Genomic DNA, 24,750 nt, shown 5'->3' with positions numbered 1-24,750 from the left:
CTAAATGCACGTACATTCCATTTAATTATTCGTTTGATTTATTTTTGTCATTAACAAGATATCACATGATCAATTCGATGTATTCTAAGGGCAATTTTATTCTTATTTTAGAGTAACAGTTTAATCATTTTGGTCAAGACTGCGTGATTATTTAACAAATTCAAAGAGTCTAGGTATAATTTATTAGCCCAATCTGATAACTGTAATTTATTGATTCTTTCATCGAGAACAATTAATAGTGTCATTCTTTTTTGTTATCTCATATATATATATATATATATAGTACTTTATAAACTCAACAGTGAATTAAAAATAATTTCAATGAATATGTCTGATCCCTGAGGAAACCTAGGATTCAGCAACCAAATACACTTTTGTTTTTGGCATTGTGGCTATGGTGGTTGATTAGTATAAAGATGTATACTTTGTTTCACATGTCAAAAACGTGTATATATTAACTGAAGTATACAATTAATGATTAATTTTGGTGCTCTCGTTCAATTCTCTTGCTAATTAGCAAGTCAGGAGAGGGTCATTTTCAGTTACAGTCCTAAATGCGTGAGATCTTTAGGTGAAAAGAACTTATTCGCAACTATTTTCCTCAGAAAAGACACTGTCTTAAATGCAAAAAGGCTTCGATTCAAACAAGTGCCAACCTAGCATTATCCATATATAAATGTAGATATATGTATGCATATATGTACATGGTAATGTCTACAAAGAGACGTTAACAGTTTCCATGAAAGACCTTATTAGATCTTCTCCAATCAACTAAGTTAAAACGATTATAACATCACCTCTTTCTTAAATAGTACTGTAATTGAGAAAATGACGAGGTTAATATTTTGGTTAGACATTAATTAGCACTGAAAGCTAGCGCATTACTCGTATATATATGTATCCATTTAACTTGTTCTCTAGTTATATTGGGCACGTGAAATTTGTCATTATACTCTCCATTAATTACGAGACATACAGTAGCCTAGATCTTTTGTCACGTGAACCTCTTTTGTATTTTTGGAAGCTCCCATCTAGTGATTGGCATCCAATGCATCGCACTTCTACCCATGTTTCCACCATGGCATGGCAAAGTAGTACGACACCGATTAACTTCTTCTACTTACATCTTTCAGCATAGAATAGCCACTTTGTCTATAAAAAGCCATGTACAGCTCTGTGAATACTTTGATATCCTGGATCTTTAATTTGTTCAACCACCAACCATCATACATATTATCCAGAATATAGGAGTAGCCAGCCATGGGGTTGGCCACCTCTCTCTTCTTTGCTCTCTTTATCTATGTTCTACTACTTGTGATCACTGTGGAAGGTCAGATCGACGTCGACAAGAAGGTTCCGGCGATCTACGTGTTCGGCGACTCCACGGCCGATGTCGGAAACAATAAAAATCTTCCAGGCATTAGCAATCCTGCCGATTTCCTTCCTTACGGTATCGACTATCCGACAAAGAAGCCCACCGGAAGGTTTAGCAACGGATATAATGTTATCGACTATTTGGGTATGCCTTCTTTAATTTGCACTTAAGAGCTATTTGGATGATGAGAAGGAAGAAATCAGGAGAGAGAATAATTAAATTCTCTTATTTACTTTTAGCATTTACCCGAAAGACTTACTGATATAGATTAATGGTCACTTCTATATCTTCTTTTATTGAATGCATAAAAGACATTTTTGACAGGCGAGTGCTAGAAGTGTACTTCACTTGATAGGTATATTAAAAGTTACCAACTTCGGTAGATCATAGTATATATTACATTGTGTCTTGGACTAAGATACTCGATAATAATATTCCTTATGAACCAAATATTGTACAAGATAGAATCTTAGCGTCCTGAATGCCATTCTTTAATTTGCAGCTAAGCATATGGGCTTCATGGAGAGCCCACCTCCCTATCTTCCTCCCAGAAATAAGACATGGGAAACAGGAGTCAGCTTTGCTTCTGCAGGTTCTGGTATTCTTAATTCCACTGTAAGTAGATCTCCTCTCTCTCTCTCTCTCTCTCTCTCTCTCTCTCTCTCTCTCTCTCTCTCTCTCTCTCTCTCTCTCTCTCTCTCTCTCTCTCTCTCTCTCTCTCTCTCTCTCTCTCTCTCTCTCTCTCATTCTTCTTTAATTAACTAGCTCTACTTGACAAAAAGATTAATTATAATCTTAGGGATCCGGAACACTCAGCATGGCAAAGCAGATAGAATATTTTGCCAAAGTCAGACAAGACATTGTAAATAAGTTTGGTCAAGAACAAGCCACCCTCTTGTTCTCCAAATCCATCTTCCTAATCAGCTCGGGGGGCAACGACTTCTTCGCACTCTTCTCATCAAACATAAACTTGAAATTCTACTACGATTTCATCTCCAACTACGAAAAGCATATCAAGGTAATTAACAAAGAAGTTTATAGAGGAGACTAATGGCGAATAACTAATTAAATTATCTTTTCTTTTCTTCTGTGTTTGTCTGTGTGTGTGTGTGTGTGTGTGTGTGTGCAGGAGTTGTACAACTTAGGAGCAAGAAAGTTTGCATTAATTGACGTGCCACCAGTCGGATGCATCCCGGGTGCTAGATATGTTAATCTGAAGAATTTGACTCATACCGATGGATGCCTCAATATATTGAATAGTTTGGTCGGACTTGTAAATGCCGGGGTTAGATCTCTCTTGAAAGATCTCAAGAACTCAGAACTGCGAGGCATGGAGTACTCAATTGGAAGCTCCTACGACCTGGTCCTAGATATAGTAAACCACCCCCATCACTACGGTAAGTTTATTAGCTCAAAATACAATCTAGACGAGTGAATAGATTAACCCTGAAACAACAACAATACTTTACTACTGCTATAAAATAAGCTCGTACTGTATCTTTATTACGTACCATCGTCTTATTCTTCTTCTTTTTTTCATTCTTTGACATAATGTACTTTTATGTTGTGATTTGGTTTGGTTCAGGGTTTAAAAAGGTGAAGAAGGCATGCTGTGGAAGTGGAAGTTTAAATGTAGAAATGGGTTGCGATGAGACAAGTCCCTACTGTTCGGATCGTGACGACTTCCTCTTCTGGGACGCAGTGCACCCCACCATGAAGACTGCTCAGGTGGCTGCGACTGCCTTCTTCAACAACTCCCTCCAATTTACTACTCTAATTAGTTTCAAGACGTTGGTCGACATAGGCAATTAATTAATTAATTAATTCAGCTACGGACTAATGACTGCTCGATTAGTTAATAAGCTTTTCTCGTCACTAAATAAACGAAGCATCTTGTACTCCCTTACTGTGTACTAGTATCTCAAGAATTCCATTTTGCTTCTCTGATCTATCACTCCTTTTTTGTAAATAATAATTACGTGATTGCGTGCACCTGAAGTAACTCTTTCAAATCGATTTGAGCAGAGACATTGGATGTGCCTAGTATATATGCATTAGACAATTATGATCACTTTCAAAAGTGAATAAAAAAGAGTAGTTCTGAGCAAATATAATTTGAATGTCTGAATACATACAATTGATGCCAACTAAGCTCCAGATTTATTTATTAGTATAGGGTGGGATTAATTTGAGTTGCAAATAAATAAAACATATGGTGTCATATACATACATTCTCGAGATCTAAAGAGATGGTTGGATGCTACTCCACGATTATTTATTACTTCTTATTTGTCTGGCTGCAATTCATCTACGGCTACGCTACGCATGGAGAAATCTGACTCTTTAAACCAAAGTCGGAAATTAGATATGAATTTAAGACCAACCTACTCCACAGTAATAAACCACGTTAATCTATTTGGGAACGTTACCATGCACGATTAATCCCCTCATCTCATCAACCTCGTCCAAGTTAACAAGTGAAATTTAATTTAAAAGAATTACGTATTCAAGCCACATCTTTCTGATAGATGGAATATAGCCAAGAACTGAGGAAGTATGCAAGTATGTCAAGAAAGAAACAATTTTTAGATAGGAATATTATCTCGAAATATTTTCTTATATGTAATAAGGCGTGTCAAAATAAACGACCAGCTCGGGACCCAAATTAAATGCAAACCTATCTCCCCATTACTTTCAACACAGGTTCCAAAGGGACCGACTTGATTAAGTGCTATGGTTCTGAGGAGGATGAGGAGGGAGAAAAAATATTAGTGAAGAAATCCTCGCCAAATCTAATTTTTCTATTCCTCCCTTTTGGATACCACTATATTAGTATATCTTTATGTTAGCTAACTATATTAGTACATCTTTATGATAGCTAACCAAAAAACATTTTCATAGAAACCTATTACACTCGACATGATGAAATATAATATTTTTTTAAATTTAATTCGAGTTCGACATCTCGTGAGCTAGTGGGTGATAACAATGTGTAATATTTTAGCATGGTCTGATGGATTCGTGAATCGGGCTATAAACAAATACTTAACTATTAGAAGAGGAACCATAAGGATTAAAGATGCATAATAGGTGAAAAGTTTAGAGATTTTTATTTCTTTTCAAATTTGGATTCGGGTTCATTATTGTAAATTTTTGCTTATATTTACTGAATGTCAATAATTATCTAGGTACAATCCCATATTTATAAATATGGACGCAATTAAAATAGTATATAGCATTTCATACGAAATTAATGGCATTTATAAAATATCATTTCTATCCACCCGTTATAAACTCACATCGATCATTTTTAATTTTTTATTAATAATTATAAATGCCAGTAATTATGTGGGAGCATAATCGTATCTTTCAACATTTACGTTAACTAAAATATAACGTCATTTCATCCTAAATTACTGACATTTTTACTCCATTACTCGATAAGAAATACCAGTGAAATATTATATTAGTATATATATTTTAACTGTCAGAATAATAAGTGTCTCTATCCGTCAAATTTTTTACAATTTTTTCATAGAGAAAGATAGATAAATACCACAACTGGGAGGAAGTTATAACACGTACGTACCCAAGAAGTCGATACCATGCATTGTATCCATTGCTAAACCTCCCCGTCGGCCTCGACTCCGGGAAGTCGACGCGATCATGAGGGAAGTTGTTGCCGACGTAGATCGCCGGAATTTTGGGCAATCTTGGCTCACCAGCTACCGTGCATCACGAGTAGAGTAGATATGAGACGCAGAGAGGAGAGAGGAGGTGGCCAACCACATAGGCTACAGCTATAGCTATAGCTGTTGCTATACATTAATATTTTTGGTTACTTCAAACTGGTATAGTGGTTGGTTGTAAGTGTTTATAATAAAGCATATATGATACCAATATAACCATTTATTATCGAGCTGTATACATGAGGAAGCTTCCGTTAGTTTGATCGGTTTCTAATTGGCTACGTATGAAAGAAGGCCATGCAAATGTGTTATACCAGGGTTGGTGGGATGGAAGAGACAGCATAGTCTTTTTAAATATTGGAATTTGACTATGACTCTCAGTAGTTGTGCAAGTACGTTGACATTTCCAACGCCCAGACATATATTCAAACTCAATAAATCTTAAAGTTCAAATTGAATAATTATTGTCTTTTAGCACGCATGCACCCTCGTATTATTACACGGGAGAAGCAGACGATCACTTATTTCCTCACCAAATTAAAGAATAGCAATACATTATTGACTTCCCTAAAGTTAACGACAATTAAACGACTTAATAAACGAACAGATAATCAATAGCCTCCTTCCACTAATTGCTTGTAGTTAATTGGGGCAGCAAACTGGGGAGAGCCATTGTAGAAGACAAACCCAACCAATTTGGAGGTGGCTTGGGTGGGGTGCACTGCGTCCCAGAAGACGAATCGATTGCGATTCGAGCAGTACGTGGAATTCGGAGTGCAACCAGTCTCGGCATTGAACTTGCCACCTCCACAGCATGCATTCTTCACCTCTTCCAACCCTATAAGAGTAATACAAATAAAAGATAAAGGATAAACTTTGATAAAGTGTGATGTTGTACCTTAAAAATGAAAGTATTTGACGAGTTTTAAATTTTATATATAGCTTACCTACGGTATTTGGGCTGGCAACTAAACTTAAGATCAGATCGTAGGAACTTCCGATTGAGTACTTGAGCCCTTGTAGCTCTGAGCTAAGCTTGCTGAAGAGAGCTGCGATGGCATCGTTTACACCCTTGGACACTGCATTCATGGCATCGATGCATTCTCCAGTCGGACTCGAACGTCTCGAAACCGGCAAGCATCCGATGGGTGCCACGTTAGTTATCGCAAACTTTCTCGCTCCCATGTTGTACAAATTCTGCCAAGATTAAAGAAAGAATTATGGAATCATACACTAACTAGTAGTAAGAAGTACTATACTTGATCACTGTGAACTAAGGCAATTAAGAAGTAAGAAGGGAGGAGTGGATTACTTTGACATGGTTCTCGTATTTAGAGACGAGAGTGTTCACGAATAGTTGAATGCCAGTGGTGTTTAGTGTTTGGTTCTGCGAGAAGAGTGCGAAGACATCGTTGCCGCCGGAGCTGATGAAGAAGATGGATTTGGAGAATAAGAACGAAGCTTTAGCTGCATCCAATCGAGTTAAGATCTCTGATCTGAGCGTCGCAAAATACTCTATCTGCTTTGACATGATGATTGTAGTAGGCCCCTGTTGAGATTTTTTTTGTTTGTTTGTTTGGTTGTTGACAAATAATTAACCATAGTTAGTTTGTTATTAATTAATATTAAAAAAGAGAGAGGGGATAGATGCTTACAGTGGAGTCAAGAATACCAGAACCTCCAGAAGCGAAGCTCACACCTCTAAGACCTTTGAGGATTTGGTGGCTGGTCTTATTTGTGAGAGAAAGATATGGTGGTGGGCTCCTCCTGAAGCCCATATGAATAGCTGCAGAGATGATAGAAATCAGTGGTTAGATTGTGTCCCAATTGGAAAGAAGGCATATATATGATTGGTACTCTGTGCGTGATCATCTCAGATATGCATCGTATCATCTAATTATTGTGATCGATCGCACCCACTCTAATTATATATCCCTCATAATTAGCTTTCCACATGATTCATAACGAATTTCATAATGCTTGATTGAGCATTGAGTACTTCTAATATATATAATATATATCTCGAGAGTAGGTGGATTATGTTATACTTTAACCAAGTGAATCGATCTTCGCAACTCTCTCTCTCTCTCTCTCTCTCTCTCTCTCTATATATATATATATATATATGGTTGGTTGGATGACGTGATTCTTTAGCTGACCTACTCCATCTTCTACGCTACGATGTTTCCTCCCTCTAGCTAAGTGGAGAAATCTGACTCTTTAATCCAAAGTCGCAAAATTGTAGTACACAATAATAAAACTATAGTAATCTATTCGGGAGTATTACCATACACGATTGATAACCTCGTCCAAGATAATAATTGGAAGCAAATTTAAAAGAATCACGTCTTAATGCACTTTCCTTTTATTTACCTTTCCTTTATTCTCAACATAACTTATTTTCCTGATAGGTGGAATATAGCTAATTAAGAATCGATGTCAATAAAGAGGATATTTTTAGATAGTCATCAAACATCCCATGCTTGCCTAGGTAAATAGGAAATAGTTGCTAGAATAACTACAGAATCATTCAAAATTGATGGATAACTCCACACTTATCGACAGATAACAAAGAATATGGAGTACCCTATCCAAGAAATATGATAGATAAAGACGAGAACTAAGACAAAGATTATAGCGCGTACTTACCCAAGAAGTCGATACCATTGTAGCCATTGCTAAACCTCCCCGTCGGCCTCGACTCCGGGAAGTCGATGCCGTAGTGAGGGAAGTTGGCCTTGGCGTTTTTCCCCGGCAGGTAATTGTTATTGCCGACGTCGGCCGTGGAGTCGCCGAACACGTAGATCGCCGGAACCTTGGGCACTCTCGGCTCACCAGCCACAGAGATCACAAGGAGAATAGAGACGACGGCAAAGAGGAGAGAGGAGGTGACCAACCTCATGGCTATTGCTATCTTTGGGGATTTCTAACTCTATTCCTTTTGCTAGAAATATAGTTAGAGAAAGTGCAGTGGTTGGTTGTGAGAAAAGATTGAAGCTATCTAACTACATATATAGACTTGTACATAGAGAAAATTACATATAACACCATATACTTACACCATATTACAAATAACTCCTTTCTTTTTATTATTTATAAATAGAGCTTTTCTTTTTGAGAAAATAAGTAAAAAATACTACACCACGCCCTATCCATAATCCATCCTTGGATAGATAACTATAATTTAACTTAAGTACCACTAAAACCACTTGCTTAATCTCAAATGTCATATCAAAGGAGTGAGATAAGAATTAATTTAGAGATTATAAAAAGACTATTCGAAATTAAATTTAACTCAGACTCAGTGTGTTACTCTGCAATTTCGTAGCAACAAGAGGTTTTATTTATAATTTTATGCTTGCATTAGTTGACTGGCTCTCAATGCATATATATATATTAGTGTGAAAGAAACGTTGGAATATGGAATCTGACTCGGTTGTAGATAATACAATAATGGAGACATATGACCACCCACTACGGGAAGGGAAGACCTTCAAAAGAACGCGTAAGCATATGTGACCAAAATATATATATATATATATATATTGAGAAATAAAAAGAGCTAATAAATAGATCTATCTATTCAATCCAAATTTAAGAGATGTCTGATAAGGATAATAAGAAACGTTCTATTTTGTTGGTACTTATTAAATTAAACTTATCTCAGGGTTTTTGTTTTAGTCAGTAATTATTATTATTATTATTTTAAATATGGGTCTTTCTTACATATATATATTTATAAGAGAAGACTTTATTTATAATATTATCTTGTCGATAAAGAGAGACTCGCCAAAGAAGGTTGGTAGGAGAGACCGCATGGGTCCTTTTTTATTTTTCTTTTTAATATAGTGGGATCCTACTCGGTTGTAGATGGTGCAATAATGGAGATCTATAAGGAGCCACTTGATTACACCTTCCAAAGAACAAGTCAGTATATGTAGCCAAATAACATATTGACATTAGATTCGATCTGTTAAATACGCTGTTCTTTCCCATGGTTCTAGTTGATTACTTTCTCAAATTGGCATCTCAAACCCTTTTCGTCTTTTAAGATAGGAGCACATCAAACTCTAACTACTCTTGGGTTTATCCAACTATCTCACTAGATGATTAGCCAGTAAGTAAGGGGATTAACAAATCTTACGGTGATAATTAAAAGTTACAGGGGCTGGCTGCTATACATCGATCGAAACTTGTCAACAAGAATTTTGGACCGTTGCAAGGGCACGTGGCATAGAGCGAAACTACGCATCGTAGATTACAAACTGCCAGCTTAGATGTTTGTGGAAGAATGCGTGGATTCTTTTAATGAAGTGATAACGACACGTTGGTAAAAGATTGCCACCTGGCCCACCGCATTTGCTGAGGTGGGAAGACGTGGTTGGACAAAGTCACCGGAGCACGTGAGTTTTCAAAGCTAAAATTATATCTTGGGTTTTGCCACCCAAAGTCAAAGAAAGGCTGGGCTGTGTAGTAACGTCTGTAGTTGTCACACGTGGTGAAATATTAGTTCTTTATTTTATTGTAAGAATAACGTGGTAGCAACTTGATGGCCTGGTAGTTTGACAGTGTCACGGAGATCTAGGTTTTAAATTTTATTAATCGAAAGTAAACATACACCAAACTTAGTATACCCAAAAAAGCATACATTATAAAAGATTTTTTTTTAATTATTTATCAACATATCTCTATTTTTAATATCACATCAAATATAACTATAAACTAAGCGTATAAAGAGAAGGGCAGTGCCATTATAATTATCAATCATAATCTAAACACACAGATATGATAATCAAGAGAAAAGGACAATATCCTTACAGTAATCAATTAGAACAAGTTACTACAGTGAAAGAATTGTATCCATTAGCCGTTCTCTCTGTGTGTCTCTATTCTGCTCACCCTTTTCCTCCCAGGTTTCTCACATTTTTAATAAAAAGATGTACACTTTCGTACAAGACGAGTAGGACGGACATAGCATCTAATTGACCCCACGTAGTATCACAATATTCTTTTGTCGTCTAACCGACTTTCGTTGCCTTCCACAAACCTCCGAGAAATAATTCTGGTTGGTTCCAAAAACTGGGAACATATAGAGCTGGCTTTTCGCATATCATCATGGAGAATGTCAGTAATTCGTCTTCATCTGTAACAGTACAGCTCCCATAGCCTTCTCAAGCTTCCTTCCTAGTTATCCTGTCGATAGTGGAAATTGCAATCAAGGAATGCCACCGAGATATCAAAAGAACAACATGCTTAAGGTAACAAGCATCTGTCAAACCTGAAGCAGTAGATTCCAAGAGCATCTGTAATTTCGTGGATGACTGATGTGGCAAAATGCAGGTAGAGACCCACTGTCAAATATATGAAATATGTCAGATGGAACAGCTGGAGAGAACTGGGGAGGTGGCTCAGATTGTGTGGACTGATGGAGGGAGGAAACTACTTGTTGGTAAATAGGGATGTATAGACCCTTTCTTTATGAAGGGAAATCAAGAAGGTACGGGATGCAAGGAATAGTTATAATTTCAGTCCAAAAGTCGAGATTGTACAAGAGAACAGAAGGAATCTTGAAAATGGAACAATCTACAAAACATGAATTTCTCATCATTTTGATGCATGTATGATATATGTTCTACTTTTGTACACACTACTGTTGGCATTTGGCTACAATCAACCATAGAATATGTAAAAGATAATGATTTGCATATGTAATGAATGAAGAATATAATGGGTCATGTTGCTATCAATTTAGATGCTTATAATTTTATTAAATCTGAAGGTTGAATTAAGATGGAGTACGGACAGCACAGCTGTAATATAAAATCATAAAACACGTGCATGTGATACTTATTGCTTGTGAAATTTCACCAAAAGTCTTAATCATAGATTTGGTGAAGATTTACTAGGACGTCTTTACATACTTAAAGGGGCCCCAACTAAATTAACTATGCATTACTCAGATCTAAAGGGGGAGTCAGACAATGCCTCTGCCTATCAACCATGCAATATGAGGTCATAATTCTACATCTCCTTTTCATGACACTATAACTATCAGGAATAATATTTCTAAGAGACGAATCTGTAGCTCAGTCAGTATTCCAAAGGAATTTGCTGTAACAAAGACAAATTTATTCATAAATGAAAGCTGTGATAACTGAGAGGTAAGATGGTTTGCCGTACCTGTGTATAAGCAGAACAACAGAAGGACTAGCTGCTCATCAACTAAAGGAGCTCTGCAACCAGCCAACCAAGAAAGGCAAAAGATAACACATGGAAAGTACAGTAACCAGAAGAATTTATAGCATACAGAAAAATACCCATCATTTAGTTCAGCAGTTAGAGCATTTGCAACTGCAAAAGGAAGATAAGCTAGCGACTGATGCACAAAGGTGGAAAGGAATATTTAAGTATCACTCTGATTAAATCAGCATGTTCCAAGACCATGTTTAACTGAATCAAAAGGATAAGGCAGTAAAAAAACAAAGATTCGCAAGGATAGGTACCATGCACATTCCAGTTTTTAAACCCTTGGGCTCATCACACAGGTGGGCCAGAATCATCCTGCCCTGTTCATGACATTGATATTATTCCTCAGCATACATCACGAAATGCGAGCTCAATTTGCAATGAGTATGCAGATCAAAATCCTTGCATATAATGAGCCACAGTTAACTAAACAGTAGCAGGGAATATCTCCAAGGATTATGGCAGTCTAGACTAAAGTAGGCAAGGACTTAGAACTCAAGACTAACCCACTATGCTATTAGCACTTCTTGTTTCTTAGTATTATCTTATCCAGCAACTCTGCCTCCACTAATAACCCACAATGTTAATGATTATAATATAGAGCAAAATGCAAGTGTCTTACCACTAGAAAGCCAAATGCAAAACCAGTTCCAACTATAAGCAAATGGGGGTGATTGCGCATAATATCAGAGGGAGACAAATATGACCTGCACCAAGATTCACAATTTTCCACAAACAAAATATAGTATGCATTCTAGTCTATTAAAAATGAAACCAAGTAGTGTTAATTATTATGTGCAAACCAGACAAGAACACCAGCCAAGAGCACGGCAAAAGGGAAGATCTGGCAGAAAAGGAAAAGACGTAGGTAAGAAAAGATAAGTAAAGGTGTTGCGTATAGAACTTACCATAGCTAAAGCAGACATCATGCTTCCATTTCTTGCTTGCACAACCTTCTGGACATTGTAAATGCTGCAGGAGTCATCCACTAAAATTTAAAAGCCATAATCATAGATAGCATTTCATTTCACATATAATAGGATTCTAGCATTCATTCTTGAGTGGTTCCACTATAAATTTTTCGCTCTAAAATAGGGACATAAGTTCTGCTTCTAACCTCTTTTATACAAAAAAATAACAACCAGGAAGTAACTGTTGACTGGTACAACTTGATTAATGTCCAGAAACTGTTGGAAATTATGAACACCAAAGGAGTCGCTTTTGTTTACACAGTTCGGCCAGTACACAAAATAAGGCTTCACCAATAATATAATGGGGAACTATGGAATACGGATACGGATATGGAATACGGTGATACGAATATAGAGATGCGACAAATTCTAAAAAGTAGGATACGGATGCTTATGTAAATACATAAATAAATAACATACAATCTATTGTCAGTTAATATAATATATAGTAAAAAATAATGACATATTAGAAATGATAAGATAAAAAGAAAGAAAATTACAAATTTAGTATCTACATGCCTAAAACTTTAAAATGATAATATAATAGAAATTGATATGAAACTCAAAATATTAATGAAACATTGAAACCTAATTTAACGATTAACCTACAATTAGTTTAGAACTTTAAATAACTTTCAAGTTGTATGTTTAATTCATTATCAAATAAAGAAAACCTCAAAACATCATGAAGGATTGGATAATCGTATATACATATAAAGTATATATTTTGTATCATCTATTAGTAAAAAAAGAATAGGATGATAAAGAAATGTACCGGAGCAGTATTCGAAGCTTATCAAAAAATTAGAATTATTTTTTTAATTCGGATACTCCTCCAGCCATATCCGATACGTATCGTGCTGTATCAATACCGTGTCGAGGTCCAATACATATCGGATATCAGTATGGAGGGGTAAATGAAGTATCCGTGTTTTATAGATAGGAAAGATCATTTCATCAAAACGGGGGATCTTAAAGCCAGAGTACACGTGTCACTTCATAAGGAACAAAATAACCTCACATACAAACTATTAAAATCATAATTACAATAAACATTATTGGTTAAAATAATAAAGGAATGTATACTATGAATTTGTGATAAGAAACTAACTTGGCTCCGATAGTTGGGATTACACCGCAAGTAATCAGTAGAAAGACAACAACGCCATATACAGGGGTTTCTGATACAACAATAAAGAGTAAAAAGTTTAAGTAAAGCAAGATCACAGTCAATTATGTTATTACTCTGTGTGTAAAATTAAGAGCGAAACAGAACAATCTGGAAGGTCAAACTGCTATTTAAGAAAGAGATGTTTCATATACATACCAACTGTAATGACGCAAAACGTTATCATGTTACAAATTTAACTCTAATCAACATAACGCAGAATCTCAAGACTAGTTTACTGGGACCGGGATGGATATTTTATTGGAAATATTGATAGATATCAACTGAAATTCCCTGTCCGTCCATTTATGTACTTATTACTCAGAGAAGGAAGACAAGAAGCTGAATAAAATCTCAACAAAAGTTGAAAATTAAGCCCATCACTGAGGCAAAAATTTAAGAGACATTGATGAGAATACATTTACTATATTAACTCTTAAATCTTAATAGAATTACTCGAAACAGATTTATATTGAAGTCCATCAGTGGTAGGGAAAAACATACAAATATCTCAAATTATAATTTCCCAAACATTATGTAATATTTGACGTGATCTACAATCCTATTCTAAATCATGATACAATGTTATATCCACCCATCATCCACTTTTCCACAAATCAGATTCTGTCAACTTCAAGATGTGTCTTCCACTTGAATTTTGGAGCTACAAGAGGAACATCAGATGACCTGACGGATTTCATGGCAAGCACAGCTAGTCTGATTTTCATTTGGTCAAGATTTTTGGCACTATCTTGTAGAAGATTGAAGTTAAGGTTGACAAAGGGTCATTAAAATGTGTCAACTCTTCCAGGAATCTTCTTGAGTATAAGCTGCCTTTATTCAAGTCTAGCCAAACCCATATTGTTGAGAAACTCTGTATAGATAGTTTTACAAATTTAAGGCTGAAACAAATAAGAGAGGCTATAAAAGATCAAGATTAGAATAATTCAATTATACTTTATTTTCAATAGTAAAGCTAAACAACAAATTACTATTTTAGCAACTAATAAAATAAAAACATAATATGTTAGTTGTGTATATGTTAGGATTGTGAACATGAATCTAACAAAACCATTACTGAAAACAATATATTTCCTGTCCTACTTGATGCAGCTACTTACCAGCTTGGTTGTGAACAGGAAATGCATATTTATAAATAAGATTTTTGATGAGCACAGATACAGAACAAACCAAGTTTTCGACATATAAAAATCCTACTTGGCCCAGCTACTTATCAGCTTGGTTGTGAAGAGGAAATGTATATTTATAAACAAGATTTTTGATAAGCACAGATATAGCACAAACCAAGTTTTCCACATATGAAAATATAGAATCAGTGGCACAAACAAAGTTCAAAAGAATCTGTCCTGACTCATGAGCCAATGCAAAATGCTGCTTCACCCTTATTACAAACAACTATTACAACATGAAATATCTTCTATGTAACAGTTAGGCAATTAATCATGAATATCATTAATGTTCAGTGGTCCAACATACCAGGAACAAAAGGCACCCAACTTAAGAAGGGTATTGATATTCGAAAATCTTGTGTCCACCATTCCGCTCCTAAAAAAAAAAATAGTAAATATAGAAGGCATATAATGTGTCTTAAGTAGGCGACACATTTCAACAAAGAAAACTGTCTGCCATATACCAAAATAAGCATATCGATTTTCTGGTCATGTTACGAAAGAGGATGTAAAGCTACATACCCATCAGGAATGTGAAAAAATGGCATACATAGATCAGAATGAGGCCTTCTGTGGGTCCATTAACTATAGGAAGAATAAGTGTATTTGTGAAGAAACTGGATAACACAAGAAATGTCAGTCAAAATGATTAGAACTCTCAACAACAGAACCCGCTCAAGATAAAACCAGAAAGCACATAATCATAAATAGATAAGCTATAGGGGTTACAAAGCAGCTATCCTAAATAAAATAAAGCATACTATCTAGAAAGTGTCACTTAAGCCTTAAGGGCCCAATAATGCACCTCGCATTAACCATTCGTACCCCTACAAGCATCTTTGACATGGATATTATCATGTCTGCTCAAGTAAGATTGATAAGAACTTACCAAGTAATTGAGATTCTTGACATCTTGAAAAGCACCTAGGCTAGAATCATAACCATGTAATTCTAAATTTGTAATAAATGCATTGATAATGGATTTCCATCTCTTTAGTTCTCAACCTTCCAATATCCTGCATGTCAATCACTTCACTAGAGAAGAGTTTCAAGTTATGGCAGTTTTTGACCTTCCTGTATTCCTAGTGTCCATTCAAAGTATTGATAGGAGATCTTCTATGCCTATTCTTGGTTTTCTTTTTCTTATTTTAAGCACTATGGATATAGGTACATAGAAATAAAGATAGAAATAGAAATAGTTGGATTTCTGAGATAGAAATTTCATGGTTTGCTATACAAGAGGATCTGGGTTCCACCACAGAAAAGGTTGTAGGAAACTTTCACGGCATTCGGCATGTGAACTGCTTGCCACCAACAACTGATTCAAACAATCACATCAACTAATATTGCATTAGATTTTCTTCTTTTATCTCAATAGCGTAATAAATGTTCAATGATTTAGTACTTTCCAGGATCTTTTGCCAAAGCTAAGAGTCAGGCAACAAAAAGGTATGTTACATAGAATTAATAACATTAACAAAAGGTGAAGATAAGCACCATTTCATGGCTAGATCAATTATTCACATGCATGGTTGACATTATGTGCATTGAAAGTTGAACCTTGAAAGAACGCTTGTCAAAAGCTCAAGACATTGCAATAATACCATTTTGGTGCAAAGGTATGAATTATGAGCATCTATTCTACCCTGAATAGAAGTCGTTAACTCTAGCATCAAATGGGACCTAACATGGATATGTCACCCTCTAGCATGTGTCCTGACAAGATTCATTGTGCGATGAATGCATTCAAATTATCATGCACATGCTTTAGGTTATGTACAGTTGTACACACTATTATATTTGAAAAGGATATGCGGATGTGCTCAGCATAAGTAAGACTAAAAGTGGTAAAAGTAAGAGAGGAACTAAGAACATGATATAGAGTTAAAAATAGCAAAATATAAAGCATCTAAATACATTATTTTTCAAAGAATATTTTTGGAAGTGGAACTGACAAAGGTTAAAATAAAAGGCATTCGAGCATGACAATTTTTATTACTAGCTCCACTGAAAAGCCCTTTCAGTCCACAACAATGCATATGATTACCAAAGAACTTACTGTTCCCATGTTGCACAATAAAATGGAATAGCTGCAAGTACCCAAAACCAGAATGTAGCTCTGCCACACATTGCAGTGCTTCCAAAAGCCAAGGTTTCAAACTGATAGAAAGTCAAAGAAACAAGCTCATCAAATAAACCGAAAACCTGCAATATGTAAGCAGAAGCAAGGGCGAGATAGATGGACATACAGCACATGCAAGCGCATCGCATCCTGCTCATTGATAAAAAGTTCAAGTTCAAACAGATTAACCACGGGCTTCCTTGTATGAAATTAACCAAAGAAAATCCAAAAGCATTACCATGATCAAAAAGTTCTCCTAAAGGGCTTGATGAATTAGTACGCCTAGCTTGTTTACCATCAACAGCATCAAAAGTCTGGCAAACAGATGATTGAAAAATGTAATATCAGTACAAATTTAATCATGTACCTTCAAAAGAATTAGGCTGATACAGTCTTAGTGAGTTTCAAACTGGCCGGTTTCACTTCTTTACTCTTTGCAAGGGAAATGATTTAAAATCATTATCAGCATACATTGAGAGCATGGGCAATCGTCTATTCTCAGTTATTAATGTGCACGACTAACCAATTGCAATCAAACATTCAGTTTGAAAGTGGACAAAGCCCAAAGAATGCCCTTCAGAATATGTATGTATGCATATATATATATATATTTGTAATAACTGAAAAAAATGAAGAGGGCGCACATGCACCCCTCTTTGTTCTCCCTCGTCGATACGCAACGGGGTGGCCATAGGTTTCTCAGCCGAACCCAAATCAAAAGCAAAATTCAATCTCTCTCTATATAAATAAAAACCATAATTCACCTTCTTCCCTATCTGCAACCTCTCTATCTCTCCTCTTTGCTCCTCTCATCATCTTCTTTTATTTATTGCCGAAACCACTTATGGGAGCGGACCACCGAAGCACCATCAGAGCACTGCTGGAGTAATCAAAGTCCACTTCTCTTCTACCCCTCAAATTTAAGTAAAGTTTAATAGGTTAAATTATAAATACCTAAATTGGTGTTCACGACTTCATTGACGTAATACTTTGACTGGCAGCTTTGGGTCGTTGTAGCTCTGTACCAGAAGCTTCGCATCATTGGTCTTGAGCCATAGATGCCTTCTTTTGGAGCCCGCGTGGCTCGAATCGCCGTCAACTATGTTTGGGGTTCTTTCTACCACCAGTCACCATGATTGATCCATACTTTCCTCATCCGAGTTGTTGAGGCCCCAAGGGAGATGCCAGTGCGACCAATGAATTGTCGGCGAGAGAGATCGCCAGTGATCTTCCCCTACCTCGCTGATGGACTTATCAAGGATGGTGAGTAGGGGTGCAAACGAGTTAAACTTGATCGAGCCTAGCTCTAATCAAGCTTGAAAGGAAATTAATTTCAAGCCTCGATTTGTGATTAAGCTTGAATTAAATCATTTCAATTTGAGCCGAGCTTGAGCTTAAACGAGTTGCTCAATTAGTAATTTGAAACCTTATCAATTCAAATCATTTTCAAACCTGAGCAAGCTTGAAATAAAACATAATTCAACTATATAAAGATAGAGAAGCTGAGCTATTAGATCAAAATATAATGGTTCATATTACTCATGTTATATATATATATATATATATATATATATATATATATATATATATATATATATGATCCTTATTGAGCCAACTTGATCGAGCTGGCTCGAGATCAAGCTCGACTCAAATTTAATTTTGAGCATAAAATTCAACATCAAGCCCGCTTGGCAAAATAAGCCGAGCTTAATCGAGCCTTATCAAGCTGGCTTGATTGTTTTGACAGCCCTAATGGTGAGCTCGGGTTTAACCAAGCTCGCCCCTTTCTTTTATTTGTGGGTTCGGGTTTGGATTTCAGATATAACCCAACCAGAATTATTAGTTTAGGGGCTAACCCATAGCTTAATCCATGAAGAATTGTGGGTTGGGTCTTAAGCCCAAACAATTCTCTAGGGTTTTGGTGGGCCGTGGGCTAATCACAACCTAGCCCGTGAATTTTGGGTTTTGGGCCTTGGACCCATTCCATGAATTAGCTTGAGCAGATTGCAAGCCAATTGCAGCCTAGCCCAAGCTTTGGGTTTAAAGTAACCCAATTTAATAATTAATTAGTTTAAATTTCAGAAATCATGATATTGATTAAATTAAAATATGTTATTATTAAAGGTTGTGATTTGCTGTAACGTATGGACAAGAAATTTTAGTTTTTTCACCTATACTTATGTGAGTGGATTCACTCACATATTTATTCGCTTGTACTTCATGCTTTATATTCAAATCATATATTTTTGTGTGCAAAACATGACTCATTGTATTGCTATACCTCGTGCAATTAGCAATGTTAATGTCTTAATAATCATGAGTATTTGTGGAAAAATATAATTAATATTTGATATGACTTAGATATAATAGTCCCTTCATAGATTGCTTGTGACTTTCCGTGGTAACTTAAGTCTATCCAGAGGTTCAGAGAAGAGTCTTATTTTAGTTCACTGCGGTGACTTTTTTAAATGACTCTACGAGCTTAGGAAACAGTCCTAGATTAGATCAAAAGACTTCCTGAGATGACTCTAATATCTCTCAATAGTTAGTAGAATAGATAGAGTGTATTTATCATATAGTGACACCTTCTGGTGATCATAATCGGATCAACTATAATGAAAAAACCTGAGTGCCATCTTAAGGTGACTTTTAGTTGATATGGATCTACAGAATATTGACCTAATAGATATATGATATTATTAATATTGAGAAAAAATCAACAAATTGGCACGTAACATGTTATAAGTATTTAGTTTATTGTTACCTGTATTGTTATTATTATTATTGTTATAAACATGCTTAGTGAAATTTTCATTTTATATCGCTGGACTTGAATTTATTTAAAGTTAGAAAATTTAAATTTATTTAGCTTTTGAGTAGATTCCACTCACTAAGTTGTAGTTGTTAATATTTAAGGCACTGGTCAACATGACGACTTAGCGAGATGTGCAGGAACTCTACCTCTACTTAGAATCAACCCCTTTTAACTTTTAGTTCTATATGTTTTAAACCATCTGTTAATTCAATTTGATTAGTGATATAATAGTAGTGAAATTGGTTATTTTTATTATTATTGGTTTACATTTATTATAATCAAATATCATACAAATTATTGTCATTGTGGGCTTAGAAAATTTATTGGGCTTCATGTATCTCAAGTATACTGAGGTATATGCCTAGTCATGACGTAACAATGATCATCAAAAGAAGAAAGGGATTTGAAGTTATGCAACAAAGGACTCATAATTTGCATGCAATCAAAAGCTCAAGTGCACCATGGACAACATAGCCTAGAAATTTTGTATGACTTACTATTATCTTGTCTTGAATTATGGAGGGTTGAACTGCCTTATCATGCACCAAGGAATTCAACAACTTAATATGTAGATCTCGACGAGAAGCTACATTGTGTCAAGTTGTCCCAAAGATGGTAGATCCTTGCAAATGACTAGTAAATAACCAGGATCTTTATGTGACAATAATCATAAAAAAAATATTTCATTTTAGAAAAGTCAGTTAAATCCTTAAATCAGGCACTACCTTGAACAACAGAATTTATTTACTAGACTGGAATTCTATGCACATTATAGATGCCTCAGTATCAAGAGAACTATAAGCACATCAAGTAACATTACCTCTTGATAGTTTTACAAAACAAGTTTTCCTTTCCTTGGGTGTCATTTGACATGATATCATTTACATATTGAACATTCAACTTTTTAAATTGATTATTACCCAATTAGGAAATTACACATACTCCTAAGTCCTGATTGTTAGGAGTAGCACATTTATATAGTATAAGCCTAGTCCAATGCAAAAAAGATGCAACACCATAGTTTAAAATGTACATAACTACATATCTTGAAGTTCATCTCCAAACTTGACAAACCTGATACAAGAAGAGAAGCAATCCATGAGCAAGGTGGACCCACCTTGGCGGTGCTGTATCAAGGTGAGGTGAATATACCTGTGGAGAAAAGTGTATGTTAGAGCAAAGAGAATTTGATAATTTGAAAATGAGATGTAATCTAAGAGAGTTCCAATACTACAGAGGTTACTGTATGCATGAATATTTGAAAGATTCAAATAAGAATACGAGTTGCAAATTGTTTACTTGGTAATGATAGAAATATTCGTCAATGATAAATTATGAATATCTAAAGAAAGTAAAAAATCTCTTCCTTTGAATGAACCTTAATATTAAGCATGTGAACTACAAAATATCCTGAAGCGTATATTATTATGAGCTTTTAACATACTGAATTCTCCAAACATAAAACTGGACAAATATTAGTTAACAAAATCACGGAAAGGAAAAATGGATGTGTCCAACAACACAATATAGAGTTATCTTCTGCCGGAAATACTTACATAACCAAGAACTGCTGATATGACTAGAAACATGAAACCTGTAAGTGTAATCTGGAAAACATAAGATCACCATCACTACCTCTTAACTGAAATGATGAAAATTGCAAGATGGTTCCCTGAAACAAAGAATTTCTTACCATGTTTGGTCTGGAAGTCAATCCCAATATGCAAACATTTCAAGAGAGAAAAAGGAAAATTAGTCTTCAAGATATCATTAAAGAAAACAATGTATTATTTTAAATCCATTAAAATTTCAATCTTTCACGAATGTGTAAATTTTATAAACTAGATTGTATTTGACTATTTATCCAACAGCCAAATCTGTCACCCTGTAGTATAGTCCATTCTTATTTCCCTCCTGCTCATTCAATTTTCTTGCAAATAAGATCAAAATTTGTCCCCATTGTTAAATGTATATGTGTTTACTAGCTTAATGACATGTTGGGCTACATCATATTGTTCCATGCGTTAGAAAGGGTGCCAAGTTATTGATTGATGCCAAAAGCAATATATATAACTTACTGGCATGATTAGATGAACAAATCCTGTTGACCAAAAAGAAAGGTACCAACGTTCAATCAAGAGAGAGAATGAGAGAAGTGCTAGTACAGTACAAGATTCTAAATTGAAAATGGCTGGAAAGGAGGAGTAGAAATATTTCTGGAAAGGGACTCAGGGAGCTTGAGGGTTACCCTTAAGAAATACAAAAATTAGAGAAATATAGAGGTTTAAATCTAAATGTTTCATTACGAGTAATTCTTCATCAAACAATTAAAACAAAATGTACTTTCCAATTTAAAATCATTTTTGAACTCTATCAAACATTGACCCATAATATGCATATCACATTAATGAGGTCCATAGCTTTTCATAGCATTGGCCATTGGATTCACATCTCAGCATTTCTTTAAGTGTCCAGCCATTTGGTTATAGAAATTATGAACATGAACCTGATTCTTCCCACAAAATCCATGTATAATGATTTAAGCTTTTTAAGTTCACAGTTGAGTGGGAGCCTCCAGAAAATCTGTACCAACATTTCTCTTAAACTTTGTGTAGCGACAAACTAACACTGGATAAGAAAATTATCTCCACAATCTAAACTACGATGTTAAAACTAATAAATGAAATCCATATCCTGATGGTAACCTACTTACCTACATCTCATACTTGACACTGCATCATTTAACTCCAAATTGCAACATTACGAAACTTTTTTTTTAATCCTCTTTGAGAATTGCCCAAGGGCATATGTTTGTTCGAACAGCATTATTTTGCCTTTATGCTTTATTCAAGCAACGAATTATATAAATGGCTCTTATTCGTAAGTCAAGGATTGTTCCATATGTCAGGAAATTTTCACTCTTAGTGTTTCCAACGCATTGGGCCTTCACCTCAGGATTCTACAAAAACAGAGCTCAGCTCTTCGTTTCTCTAGCTTTAATTCTTTAGTACTGTTACAATTTAACAAAAAAAAGATTAAAAATATCGTTCTTTAATGGCTTAAGCTCAGCATTTAATGGTATTAGAGCAAAGTTCCTAGGTTCAGATCCACATCAGTTGTTTAAAAAATTAAATTTCCACCTGTTTAATTCAAGTTCACCTTCTTGGACCCATCAAAATGTCTCAAATCTATAAAAAAAGGAGTGATAGAACATAAAAATATAGAAATCACCGTTCTCTATCAGTTTAAGCAGTCGGTGATATTTTGCTACTTTCTTCTTCAGTTATCCATTTTACACCTCAAATGAAACTATTGGTAGTAGATCTCACTACAATGCGACCAATGAAGCAATAAACCAGCAAAAGAACTACATTAAACAACAAACGCGGATCAACAAAAAGAACTCACGGCATCCAAAGGGGAAAAAGGTTGACGAATTGACTCCAAAATGGCTGCAAGATGTACTTGGCCACCAGTGAGTGGTCCACTCCACTGTACTTGTACCTGTGCAGCGTCGCGACGCCGTGGTGCCCAATGTATCCCATCTGCTACGATTTCCAATTAGAACCAAACCAAATCTATGATCTCCACAACAACAACAGCAGCAACAGAGATCGCGAAGCGTAAAACGTTAACAGAACCAAATCGAGAGGAAAGAGTAGATCGATTAGAGAAAGCATGCATACAAAGAGCAAATCTGGAAGAGTAGCTGAGATGAGACCTTCGAGATTTGGGCGGAGATCGACGCGGGTAGGGGAAGAGGACGGCGAGTTTTCTCTCCGACGCCAAACCGCGAACGAGAGAGAGAGAGAGGGACGATCACGACTGGACGAAGGACTGCAGTCAGGCACAGGAATCGATTATATCTACGGCAATGCTTGGTATTATATATCCAACATATATTCCTGTAAAAAATATTGGTCGAGTATTAAATAACCACCTTTAGAAAGTTGGCAGGTAACCTTCACTCTTAACTAATTCCCGGCGATTCTAATTCTCTATTTATTACTAGCTTGGCTTGATGGCTCTTTATGATGACATGACAGTTTGGAGTGTAATGATTTGAAATCTAAATTGAGTAATTTAATATGTGTTACAAAATATAACAATTAAAAAAAAACTAACTTAAATACGAGAAAACCCGACTAAATAAATCCTTAATCAAAGTAATAGAATAATAAATATGGTACGACTAAGAATGTATCGCCTCCCTTTCGTGCAGGTTTTCCATGACTAAAGCATTCCCGAGGTACGATGTCCCCCAGCACTTCCAATCTCTGTCTGTGATGAGCATGATCACATAATGAGAGTTATTTTGATGTTTAATCTCGTTGATGCTAAGGAAAGCAAAACAATGATTTTATTTTGTAGCTTGTGAAGAAAGTAAAAAAAGATATATTGGATAAGAAAAGATTTGCATCGATCACAATAGTGGATTGTTTGCAGACTATTTTTTTTTTTAATGTTTTAGTAACAGTATTGAATAGACTCTTAAAAAAGTATCATCTTTTTTTTTAATAATATACGTATAATTTATACAAAAGATTTGCACAAATATACACAAAAGCTCATTTTTATTATTTTAAAAACTCAAAATATTTTTTTTGTTTTGCATAAATAACCCTTAATGATAGTATTAGGATTTTTAATAGATTTTTAAAAAGAAACCACTTTTTGAAAATTAACTATCAAGAAAATTGATAAGATTTTTTAAAATTAATTTAGAAAAAGTTGTTTTTAAACCACTAAATTATAATAGTAAGCTGTCTAATGGAACAATTACTAAACCTTGTTAAGTTCTATTCTAAGCCGTCGCCAAAATTATTAACTGAGTCGAGTCATTGAGTCAAGCCACTAAATTATTAAATAAATTTTTTATAATAATTATTTAAGGTTAGAATTGATCTCATAATCTTTTCGGTAATACAGTGTATCTAACGACTCTAATAGAATTTGTCGGTAAGTAGTTATAAGTAGTGCGTAAGTATCGTTATAAGTCGTAACTAACTTTTCGAATAGAATGTTAGGATAAAGATCGGTAATATCGAATAGTGTCTCTTTATAAAGATATGGTTGGCTCTCTGTGCGGCCAAATCTAGTTTTCGGATTCTTTGTTAATGATTAAAAATATTGATAAATCCTGGATAAAAGTTTACTTAAATAAAAGTCAAATG

At 35.2% G+C, this 24,750-nt stretch overlaps 3 protein-coding genes across 8 annotated transcripts; 1 reads left to right on the top strand and 2 right to left on the bottom strand.

The window, feature by feature from the left end:
* The first annotated feature begins 1,162 nt into the window (after nt 1-1,162).
* LOC140778862 (GDSL esterase/lipase At2g04570-like) lies at nt 1,163-3,344 on the top strand. The gene is made up of 5 exons (XM_073123755.1): nt 1,163-1,519; nt 1,878-1,990; nt 2,175-2,393; nt 2,505-2,772; nt 2,961-3,344. The coding sequence occupies exons 1-5, from the start codon at nt 1,261-1,263 to the stop codon at nt 3,185-3,187; spliced, it is 1,086 nt and encodes a 361-aa protein (XP_072979856.1). The 5' UTR covers nt 1,163-1,260; the 3' UTR covers nt 3,188-3,344.
* A 2,117-nt stretch (nt 3,345-5,461) lies between these two features.
* On the bottom strand, nt 5,462-8,056 carry LOC140778317 (GDSL esterase/lipase At5g55050-like). Its single transcript, XM_073122964.1, has 5 exons — nt 7,714-8,056; nt 6,720-6,850; nt 6,377-6,613; nt 6,012-6,261; nt 5,462-5,902 (listed from the first exon to the last, which is right to left on the bottom strand). The coding sequence occupies exons 1-5, from the start codon at nt 7,964-7,966 to the stop codon at nt 5,676-5,678; spliced, it is 1,098 nt and encodes a 365-aa protein (XP_072979065.1). The 5' UTR covers nt 7,967-8,056; the 3' UTR covers nt 5,462-5,675.
* Nucleotides 8,057-9,822: 1,766 nt separating this feature from the next.
* LOC140779262 (choline/ethanolaminephosphotransferase 1-like) lies at nt 9,823-23,489 on the bottom strand. 6 transcript variants are annotated; one of them, XM_073124273.1, is made up of 19 exons: nt 23,298-23,479; nt 22,985-23,121; nt 21,270-21,279; nt 21,133-21,183; nt 20,651-20,728; nt 17,000-17,075; nt 16,889-16,911; nt 16,699-16,799; nt 15,162-15,256; nt 14,947-15,015; nt 13,393-13,462; nt 12,219-12,282; nt 12,114-12,154; nt 11,933-12,017; nt 11,568-11,630; nt 11,382-11,440; nt 11,245-11,297; nt 10,343-10,415; nt 9,828-10,257 (listed from the first exon to the last, which is right to left on the bottom strand). In XM_073124273.1, the coding sequence occupies exons 2-19, from the start codon at nt 23,119-23,121 to the stop codon at nt 10,236-10,238; spliced, it is 1,170 nt and encodes a 389-aa protein (XP_072980374.1). In that variant the 5' UTR covers nt 23,298-23,479; the 3' UTR covers nt 9,828-10,235. The 6 variants fall into 6 exon arrangements, 5 of the variants coding, with proteins under 5 accessions (XP_072980373.1, XP_072980372.1, XP_072980375.1 ...); XR_012107305.1 differs by lacking the exon at nt 11,382-11,440 and having other exon boundaries at nt 9,823-10,257; nt 23,298-23,483; XM_073124272.1 differs by having other exon boundaries at nt 9,824-10,257; nt 11,245-11,440; nt 22,985-23,154; nt 23,298-23,489.
* Between the last annotated feature and the right edge of the window lie 1,261 nt (nt 23,490-24,750).

Source organism: Typha angustifolia, chromosome 15, assembly GCF_048772165.1.
Source record: "Typha angustifolia cultivar Huaian chromosome 15, ASM4877216v1, whole genome shotgun sequence".
Lineage (NCBI taxonomy): Eukaryota > Viridiplantae > Streptophyta > Magnoliopsida > Poales > Typhaceae > Typha > Typha angustifolia.
The sequence above is the reverse complement of the archived record's forward strand: the minus strand, read 5'-3'. Positions and strand labels throughout refer to the sequence as shown.